General features: G+C 49.9%; 1 protein-coding gene across 1 annotated transcript; it reads left to right on the top strand.

Moving 5' to 3' along the window:
- Positions 1 to 124: 124 nt before the first annotated feature.
- On the top strand, positions 125 to 7,562 carry TXN2 (thioredoxin 2). Its single transcript, XM_010085864.1, has 3 exons — positions 125 to 344; positions 1,850 to 1,973; positions 6,813 to 7,562. Exons 1-3 carry the CDS (start codon positions 127 to 129, stop codon positions 6,927 to 6,929), a joined length of 459 nt encoding a protein of 152 aa, XP_010084166.1. The 5' UTR covers positions 125 to 126; the 3' UTR covers positions 6,930 to 7,562.
- Positions 7,563 to 10,653: the final 3,091 nt, after the last annotated feature.

The following is a 10,653-nucleotide window of genomic DNA, read 5'->3' on the forward strand; positions in this document are numbered from 1 at the left end:
TGTTTCTGACTAGGGCACCTCATGGATTGGGGGCTGTCCTACGAAGGGCACTCTGAGCGGGGCACTGCTGCAATAGGACCAACTGTGGGGTGCACCCACCCCACATATCTCCTCCTCTCCCCACAGATGGCCCAGAGGCTGGGGCTCCGGCGGCTGTTGTCCCTCACCCCTAGAGTGCTGCCCCCACAGGGCCCCCTGGCACCGCGTGTCCCCCCGGAACCCCCTGGCAGGGCCTTCAGCACCTCAGCAGGCTGCAGCAGCACCTTCAACGTGCAGGATGGCAGTGACTTCCAGGACCGGGTGGTGAACAACCCCAAACCCGTTGTGGTGGACTTCCACGCACAGTAAGTTTCCCCCCATGGCTCTTGTGCCTCTCTCTGCTGTCACATGTGCAGGTGTGTTCCCGCTGCTTTCCTGACATGGTGGCACTCTGGGCACACTGGGGTTGTGAGTATGCCCGAGGGCTTCCCAAGCTGTGGAGCTGCCAACCACCCTGTTGGGCATCTGATGTTAAAAGGAGCCGCTTCCCCTACAGCACAATCCATAGAGGTTTCAGTCATTGGGTTGCACCACTGTAGGTGTAACTGCACCCTGCAGGAGCATAAAACATAAGTGCCAGGAAGGCGTTCCCCAGGGTGATGTAGCTGCACCTCCCAAGTGCTGGCCCCGGCATTGCATCATCCTGCAGAAGACACCTCAAAAAAAAAGCTCTGATGTCTCTCTCTGTTAGCTTTGTGGATTAAATGTCTTCTTAAAAACACTAAATTATATTAACAGCTGTGGAAGAACACTGCAGTTGGTATACCCCTGCACCTTCATGTGTCTTTCCAGTTTTCTTATGCTGCATGCTCTTGAGGCAAAGTTATTGACAGCGAATATCTTCGTGTATTAGTACATGCTGCATGATACCAGCAGCAGCATTTGTCATCAATAAAAATGTCATCCTCTTCCCAGTAAAAAATTTCCTAGATGTTATCTGCTGGATTAATGATACTGATTATCTTTGTTTTCTCACGTATTTTCATAGTCCTACAGTGCTGTCATGTGAGCCTGTTGTGGCTGATTCTGGTCAGAGTACGAAACAGCCTGAAAACTCCTGTGCTAAACAGACCAAACTGACAAACCCAAATTGGGATCATCCAGGGAGGAGAGGACAAATAATTGAAAGCCTGAAACCTGATACAGAGGGAGGCTGAGGAGGAACAAAATTTACCAGAGCTTCAATTTTAAAAGAAGAGGGCACTTAGAGCTTTAACTAAGTTTTCCTTGAACTGAGTACCATACCTAACTGCTGCAGTCAGAGGATGCAGGGGGTGTTTTCTGTGTACACAGCCTCACAAAGTCTGCTGTTGCTGCAATGAGTGTGGAGGAGAAGCCTGTGATCTGATGATTGGCAAGAACTGATTTGAGCGTGGGCTGTGACCCCTGCACCCAGCAGCGACACTGGCTTTCGGGCAGCTTTGTGGTCAGCAGGGTCACAGCTCTGCACGCACAAAACAGTGAAGACACAAAGCAGAGTAAAGATGAATGGCCGAGAAGAGAAGGACCACCAAGGCTGGCAGAGCAGACTTCAGTGTGATAGAAATGACATCAAAAGCACCACAAATGCTGAATGGTGACCTCTGCTTCCCCTCAGCCCCCACCACCACACACACACGGAAAAAAAACCCTTTGACAACTCCTTTGTGAGAGAAGCATTTTTCTAAGCCATGCTTCGGGAATGGTGTTTCCAGGCTGGCTCTTGAACGGAATGGTGATGGTGGTAAAGGCACTGGCATGCCAGCAAGCCTTCTACAGCTGCTGCTGCACTTGCTGCCTCTAATGTCCCCCTCTTCTCTTTCTCCATCAGGTGGTGTGGCCCCTGCAAGATCCTAGGCCCCAGGTTGGAAAAGATGGTGGCCAAGCAGGAGGGGAAGGTGCTGATGGCCAAAGTGGACATTGATGATCACACAGACCTTGCTATTGAATATGAGGTAGGAGCTGGAAGAGTGCAGACTTTCTTTTGCTGGCAGTGCAAAGAAGGTCTCTCCCTGTGGAGAGATGCGCCCGCACAGCAGCGGCGTTGGTGGGAAGGGAAGCCCCGTGCCTACAGGTTCCTGATCCCTCAGGTCACTTATTAGTAGGTGGATTTCTCTGCTTGGCTCTCCTCCAGCTCTGCTGCTTGCACTCAGCATCCCCACCTCTAATTCTGCAGAAACGTGTCCGCTAAGCCTTGCAGGCGTCTGTCAGTGTCTTCAAGGAGCCTGCAGCATTTTTTTGCAGTGTTTGGTGCGTGCATGGGCTGCTCAGGTGCAGGGCAGGAACATGAAGTAACAAGCCCCAGTCTGCTCTGCTCTCGAACGTGGTTCTTTGTGCAGCCAGCCCGACCTCTCTTGCCCTTCCTTGTTGAAGATATCTTGCTGGGTGATAATGTCTTGTCCTTAAGCTGAAGTACCAGGAGACACTGTGGGCTTTGTTTGCACAGATAGAAGCCATATTGGAGGCCACACATAAGCAACGTGAGCATGCATCCCGCTGTTGACAAGCATGGACCTTGGTGCTTACACTAGTGTCTCACATGCCTGCTGGGTGTGTGTTCCCTGTGCTGCCTTGCTCCCAGAAAGGAGGAAACTGACTGGAGAAGGCCATGGCTTTGGTTTACGTGATTTATTTTTTTTTGCTTTGTCAGTAATTAGGTAGTTTAAGAAATGCAAAAACTCCTCTGACAACTGTGCTTACCTCCGTTGTCTCTCCTTGTAAACAATAACTCAGTCTATGGAGTCAAGGCTTCCTGCTGCTGTGTTTTACAGGGAAGAAAGTGCTTAATTTTCACTCGTGTATCATGCAGATGGAGCTGCTAGCCCTCTGCAGATGAAGTCCTGCTCCCAGGGTGGAGGCAAGCACAGGAAGCTCCTCAAGTTGCCCAGGAAAGTGTGAACCATCTCCTGAGCAAGCTGTCATTTTGTTGAGCCTGGAGGAGATGCTTTGTGCCGTTCCCACACCCTGCTGTGCCAGAAGGAGGAAGTGGAAACAGCTTGTTCCCTCCCACTCTTACTGTGCTGTGGTGGAGTGTCCACCCAGCTGGCGCACACAAACGTGACTTGCAGTTTCCACAAACCGAGCGTGAGAGCCTCTGGTGCTCTCCTCGTTGGCGGTGTGCTGGCAGGTACGCCCCAGGCCAACAAGGGTGGCTGCTGGCTGGTGAGCAGGGCTCTGTGTTGCAAGCTTGGAGGCCGCATAGCTCAAGGGTGCTGGTGAGAAGAAGTTTAAGAGGGTGAGGTTGTTTCTGTGGTGGTCAGAAATTATGTAAATCCTAATAGATGCAGGCAAGGCTCTGGTAGCAACCACCCTAAGGAGAAGAGAATAGAGATTATTAGTTTAACTCTTGTATTGTTTGAAGCCTTACAGTAGATGGAATTAGCTGGGATTACAAGAGGATAATCTCAGATGACTGGAAAACAGCAAACAGTGTGTGTGCATGTGAAAAAAGGTCTTTACAAAGAGGCTGAAAGCTCCCGGGTTGTGCAGGTTTGATGACGCTGCGTGTGCTCTCCCACTGGACAGTGAGTGAGCAGCTGCGCAGCCTGCCCTGTACGCACGTCTGTCTGCAGGGTCTGCCTGTCTTGCAGCCCTGACGGCATAGGTGCAGGCAGGATTCGGGCTTCAGGCAAGGGCCAGCTTCCAGCAATTCCTTCTGGAGCCTTATGTACAAACATGATGAAGTTTTTGTTTTGCAGGAGGGCCTCAGGATCGTCACTGCATCCTCCACTCTCGGAGTGATGCGTGTTATCTGGTCTTGACCATTATCCCTGTCACTAAACCCCCATCCCTAAGCAGTGTCTGTGAGTATGATAGCTGCAAATGGGTAGGGCTAAAGGAGAAATTTTTGCTTTGATCTTCATAGTTTGGGCTATCCTTTTTGAGGCAGAAGTTTGGTTCATGTGCTGAGCATGCGCTTGGTTTTGCTTCATCCTCTGTGAGGCTGCCGCTTAAGGAGGTGTGAGCATAAGGGCTGATGGGATGACACCAAGTCAAGATCAAAGAGGGACCAAAAGTAGTGTTTGGAAGAGAACACGAAAACCAAAGGTGGTATTTGGGAGGGATCAGGAAAGACTTCTGTATTTTAAAGCCATTCCGTTGGGGATCAGATGCTGCAGGCTGAGAAAGTTTTCTTTTCTCAGGGGTTTTCAGCACCCATGCCACCCCCACAACTCCTCCACTAGCTGCCAGGTAGTCTCCTTCCATCCATGTTTATTCTCCTTCCCACACATGCAGCCCCTGGCTTGCACAACGTCCTCTTCAGCAGCTTCCTTGGTGTGGGAGGAGGCAGGGTGGAGGGGAGAGAACCCCCCGGAAGAGCCAAGGAATGCTGGTGCGTTCCTTCACACACATTGCCATCTGCCCTTGGCTTCTAGCTGTTCCGGTTTAGCACGAAGCAGGGATGCATTTCCTGTGACTAGAAACGTCCCCAGCGCCCTTCCTTGTCCTGTTATGCCCAGCACAAAAGTTCTTTCTCTAGGGATTCTTCTTTTTATCTAACACCTTTCATCTCCAATTGTGGCCTTTCTCCACTGCTCCAGCCCGCTCCTGACCTCTCACCCTGAGAGCAGAAAGGGAGAAGGAATACTTCTGTGTAATCTACCATCCCCTAGAATTCTTTAGATTCATCTCTTACCCTTGGCCCATTGCCCGCACACGTTCATCAACAGAGCTTGGTCCTGTGTTATGCCTCATTCTGAAGCCTGGGTGAAATCCTTCCCTCTGCTCCGTTGTGTGGCATCTGAGCTTGTATGAAAGCCCCAGGTTCAGATGGGAGAGAATTCTCTCAGTACAGGTGCTGCCAGGAATAGCCTGGATGGCTGCATTTATTTCTCTCTGTGGTCAGCACTGATCAAAAGCAGCCTGACTTTTTCTCTAGAAATGCTCTTGAGGGAGGAGGAGGGTTTGTTTAGGTTTAGTGCAGATGGGACCCAATAAAAAAAGAAAGGGAGGGGGGAAAAAAAAGGCCCCAACTTTGTGTTCTAGAAATTCCCATTACATTTGTTTCTCAAGCAGCAAAACAAAGTACGTATTCTGTTAATGGGCTGCCCTTGCTGCAGCTAGCAGGAAGGAGGCTGTCAAAAGCATCGTGATTTCTGGGCAGAGGTAAATTGCTCAATGCCCCTGGGTCTCACCCAGTTCTGCAACGCCAGCCCCAGACCTGACACCCGTTCTTGGGGTTTGCTCACCAGCACGAAAAGGAGAAGAGGTGGAGGGACTGAGTCTGTGTGAAGCTCGTGGGCACGCTGGTCAGCATGCAGAGCCCTGTAACTCAGTGTTAGCTGCTTCTCTGTAGTGCTTCAAAGAGTAGCCCGTTCCTCACCCAGGCTGTAATGGCCAGATGCTTGCTGTTGCTCGTTGGACATGCTGTTTTTTTGGATGGAGCCGGGGCAACTCCAGAGAGAGGCTTCGTGGAGCTTTGCCCTTCTCAGGGAGGGAGAAACCAGTTGTGTGCAGTGCTGGTACCATCCTTTCTCACCCCTGAAATCACAAAGAAGCGTGTTGGCAGCACCATTGCCAGTGCTGGGGCCCAAGCCCTCTGGATCTGCTCCTTCCCAGTCACTAGGAGGAGCTGAAGATCGTGTGTTGCAGCAGCCCCGGCGCTCCCATCCCTTCAGATGAGACTGCACAAGCCCTGGGGGACAGACTTGGGGGAGCCACACCAGACCCGCCAGCCAGGACCCAGTGGGAAGGGAAGCACAAAATGTCCTTTTCATCTCAGGCTCCGGGTGGGAGAAAAGCCAGCCCTCTGGCAGGTTTCCTGAGGAAGGATTTGTAGATCCATGCTGGCAGCAGGGCTGGCAGCACACACGACGAGGCCCCAGAGGCTGGCGAGGAGGCAGCAGGATAAGGACAGGACATGTTTTGGGATAGATAGATAGAGATAAGGGCACCGAGGCTGTGGGGACAGAAACACGACCGGATCTCTCTGCTACCACAGCTATCCAAGCTCTGGTTGCTCCTTCTCTCAATCATGTCCCCCGGGTCTCCTATGTCGCTGGTCATCTGGCAAGTCTGTGGGGAGCATTGTCATTTCCCCCGCTGCTCTCTTGGATAATTCCCAGAAAACTTTGTTCTGGGCTAAAAAAGCAGTGTCCTGAGCAGTGCAGCTGCCTGCTGGCTCTGGTCAGAGGGGCTTTTTCACTTCTTACCTAATCGCCAAGGTTCCACAATGGACAGCCACTGGTGTGTGACCAGCTAAACCACTGAAAACAGGAGCAGAAAAGGAAAGATGGGCCGGTGGGGGCTGTCACTAGTGTGATAGGATGGAGCAGGAAATCTGCCTATGCAGTGATGGGGGAGGACTTTCCTCCAGCTCCAGTCCTGTCTGGAAAAACACAGGTACAGTCTGACACCACCCTGGCCATAAAATGTCCAAAGGTTGTCATGTCTGAGAGGTATCCTAGTAAAAGGCTGGGTTTGTTTGCATACGATAGGACAAAAGGGAAGGAGAAAAGGAATTGTGCTGAAAAGGGGGGAAAAGCTTTGCCTTGTTTTTATATTAGCTTTAGTTTTGTCTTTAAAATCTTGGGTCTTATTTAAACTCAAAAAGCTGCTCAGCCTTGACTTAAGCAGTGCGACGTGGTCAGTGCAGAGATGAGGCCACAGGGAGAGGAGGAACATGGAGCTCAGCTGGCCTGTGTTTTGCGAGTGGATGTGTTACCCTTGAGCAGTGTACGCTTAGCTCCCTTGTAGCCATTTCTTCTTCTGCAGAGCTCTATTTGGGGCCTGGGTGCAGCTGTGCTCCCTGCAGCCTCTGCTCACCTGTGTCCCTCTGTTTCTCTTGCCCCCAGGTGTCAGCAGTGCCAACCGTGCTGGCTATGAAGAACGGAGATGTTGTGGATAAGTTTGTGGGCATAAAGGATGAGGATCAGCTGGAGGCATTCCTCAAGAAACTCATCGGAGCCTGAAGTAAAAGGGTGGCTGTACCTCTGCCTCTGGAGACATCCACGCTGTGCATTCCTTGCCTGGGAGAGCCAAGGGGCACATGAACTGCCTGCCTTCTAGAACCTGTGGTTTTATTCTCGTTTAGGGTTTTTAGGAGATGGACAGTGTTGTAACCCTTCCCTCCCACTCCCCCTTCCCCTTCTCTTGAGCAGCAGTAGTTGTAAAGGGCGCAGAGAAGCAGGGCTGCTTATTCTCAAAATGGGGAATGCGGCTGGAATTAGGAGCCTGTGTTTATCAGCAAAGAGCTGACACACAGAGCTGCTGCTGCTGCTGAGTTAAGAGGAGGAATGTTTTTTTTTTTGCGTAGAATCAGATATCCCAGTGCAGAGGGCAGCTGCTCCCTGCAAGATGTGAGTACATACCTGCGCTGGGTGGGTTTGTTTAAAGCTGAGAATGTCTCTGCCTTGTCTGTGAAACCTCTTTGTCCCTCTGTCCTCCTGTTGCTGGGACAGGTACAACTCCTTCACAAATCCATGGGCTCCCATTGTAATTTTATAAAAGAAAATAGAAGTATTTTATGGATCTCCTTTTGTAGGTCTGTAATAAAGAGAACTTTATCAGTCACTGCTGTCTAGCTGGAGAATAAAAATTGATTCTTGGAAATCACAGGGAAGTCCCTTGTCTGTCCAGAGAGGTGAGAGGGAGTATCAGCAGCACAGCAGCTGGTTTCTGATGAGGGATTGGGAGAGCACAGGTTACAACTTGATCCCTACTAAAAGGTAATGTGATGAAAAACAAACAAGTAGATTACTTTCACAGAGTTTTCAGCGCTGCTTCTAAGAACCACTTTGGGTGCTGCTGGATCCGGGACACCAGAAGGACTTGCCGCCTGTGCGTGGAGGAACAGCAGCTCGCTGAGCCTAAGGAACCTGAGCTGTGCTCACTCCCCTCATGCTTTTCTCACTCCTTTCCTGCCCAGGGAGCCTGAGAGCCTCCCTCTCCCTTGCGTGAATGATTAAATCTGCTCATGCAGGTGAGCCCTGCCAGAAGGTAGTCTTTTGACTTTAATCACCCTGACCTTTAGACTAAGGGAGGCAGTAGTGTGTTCATATCACGAGCAGCCTTCAGCCCTTCCCATCTATTCCTCCTCCTCCCCGTAATACACCTGTTTCCAGTCAACCTGGCTTCTAAGTGCTCCCAGCCTCCTCATGCACTTGTAGGCAGAGTACAGCACCGGGGCTGATGCCTACTGTGATGCTTAATTCCAGTTTGCTTATCTAAGCTGCATGAGAACATTGTAAGTGCTTAATAACCACGTACAAGCTGCTTTTTTTTTTCTTGCCTTCCCAGCTTCTGTTGCCTTCAATCACTCTTAACTGCTTTGGCTCTGCTCCATTTCGCCTCCCTGGCATAGGTTATTATGAGCGGCGAGGCAATTTTTTTCTGCACCTTTGCAATAATGATTTTTGACCTTTGAAGGAGCAGGGGAGTGGTGATTCAAGTCCTGTGTGTCCTGCTGCAACTGCAGTGATGCAGGCACCACTCTTGCCACCTGCTTCCATCACCTCAGGGCTTGGGGGCAACAGCAGGAGGTGGGGCTGGGCTGAGCTGATCTCACCCCTGGCGTTCTGATAGAGGTGACGTCACTTGGATGTCATTTGGTAAAGAACTGTTGGTCAGTTATGATCGGTAAAAAAATGGCATTTTCTTTTATTTGGGAGACCACAGAAGCTGTGCTGCTCATGTCTTGCTTGTGTTTCAGGACAGACAATTTGCCCTGCAGTTTCTGTGTTCCTGCTCCATAAACACTTCTAGTAAAGACTGTATTTTCCTGCATGAGCAGGAAAAGTAGGGGAACAGCGTCATGTACCCAACAATAGCCAACTTTCATGCTTCACCATCCTACAGAACAGGAAAAAACACAGTGACTCTGCATTGTGTAATTAAGGGGCAGTATAAATTAGCTATTTTATCACTTCCTTCTAAGCAAAAGTGGAGCTAATATGCCAATCGGCTATTAAAGTGCCAGCACACTTTAGGGTGCATTATGTGAAAGCCACAACTGTTTCTTTGAGATAAACACTGAGGACCCACATACACAGTGCCCTGTGGAAATCCTTCAGAAACAGCATAATGGGTGGAGAGGAGAAGGAGGGGTTTTGGGGCACCTTGAGATTCCCTGAGCGCTTTGCACAGTTTTCACCACAGGACAGGACTCAAAGCACAAGGATATTTTCTGTGGCAGGATCTTAATTCAGCTCCCCATTTGCAGGCCGCTGGGGGAGGCTTTAGGGATTCCCACAGCTGCTGTTAGTAACAGAGGAGGTGCAAGCAGGAAGCACTACCAGCAGTGTATTTATATAGCGGTTAAAAGAAGGGTTGCACAGCAATTTTCATGCCATCTGAATGTGATGTTGGTCTTTTCAGAGAGAAAAGAACTGAAGCAATAAGTAATTCCTCAGCAGTAGCTGCTTTGTCCATGTCAGTTGTGAAAATGTTTGCTCTCTGCTCACTCCAGCAAGGATGCAGTTGGTTTTCCCTTTTGGAGTTAAGCACATTGAATGCTCCTCTGATCTGTTAAGCATTTGCTCTCTCCTGCTCAAGCCTGCCTGTATTACAGCAGCTTTCTCAGCTTCTAATGTTCCCCAGGTGATATTTTAAGAGGACATGGCAGTCAGTGCCTTCCCAAGGGGAACAAAGCAGGGCTAAAGTCACTTCTACCTTCCCAGGTACATTTTGAACCCAATGCCAAGATCCTCCCCCTAAAGGTCAGGTGCAGTGCCTCTGTCCTCATGGTCTTGTCCAACGTGCCTTATCATAGGCAAGGAGAGAGTTTCCATTTGTTTCTGTTGGCTTTACACTTGCATCAAGCCCGAACACAGCTGCTCATTTCCCCAAGGTGTTTGTGCCTGCCTAGTAAACTCCATCTGAACCTCCACCTGCTCCATGCCACAGCGAATGCCTGCAAGAAGAGAGCTGTGCTACAGAGGTGCTACGCTGAGAGCACCTTCAAGTGCTGGTAGAGGATGGAAAATTCAGGTTGCCAGGTTTGCAGCACACAGGGGGTTGTGTATATGTGGTCCCTTACAGCTCTGAAGGGGACAGTTTTGGCCACATTCGGCTCCAATCAGGTCTGTCCTCAGCAGCCCAGCCACCCAGCATTGACAGTAAATCCTTTGCTTTATCAACATATTATATGATTCCTCCTGTGCAAAGAACAAAACAAAGACCAGCTCTATGTCAACAGGGAAACAGCCACCACTAACACTGCCAGCCCGGGCAGGCTCTTTGCCTTCACAGTTTGTTCGTCACTTTGAGCTCCTCTCCACCCCCAAATTTTTTCAACTAGCTATAGGATTCAGACAGAATCGGCAATTAAAATCTCTAACCCTGCAAATCTGTCAGCTGCAATGTTAAGCTCAGCATTGTTCAAAAGTGTTCTGAATTGTGTTAAGTGCTCGCTGTGAGTTTCTGTTTCCTGCAAGTTAAGGAATAACAGCTTGCAGAGCTGCAATATCCTAAGCAATAAAAAGATAAGATAAAACTGCCATAGGCTTGACTTCCAGACCAAAACCAAACTAGATCACCTGTTACACAGTCCTGTCCTCATTACCTGCCCCGTAACCCACCCAGGCTCAAGTCCATCACCGCACACAGGTGCCTTGCTCACGCTCTTCTCAAGGACATGAGCTGCACTTGTGAGCTTTGTGGTTTCTCTGCCTCTGCAGCTTTTTAATTTCAGCAACT

Source organism: Pterocles gutturalis, unplaced genomic scaffold (assembly GCF_000699245.1).
Source record: "Pterocles gutturalis isolate BGI_N339 unplaced genomic scaffold, ASM69924v1 scaffold29655, whole genome shotgun sequence".
NCBI lineage: Eukaryota > Metazoa > Chordata > Aves > Pterocliformes > Pteroclidae > Pterocles > Pterocles gutturalis.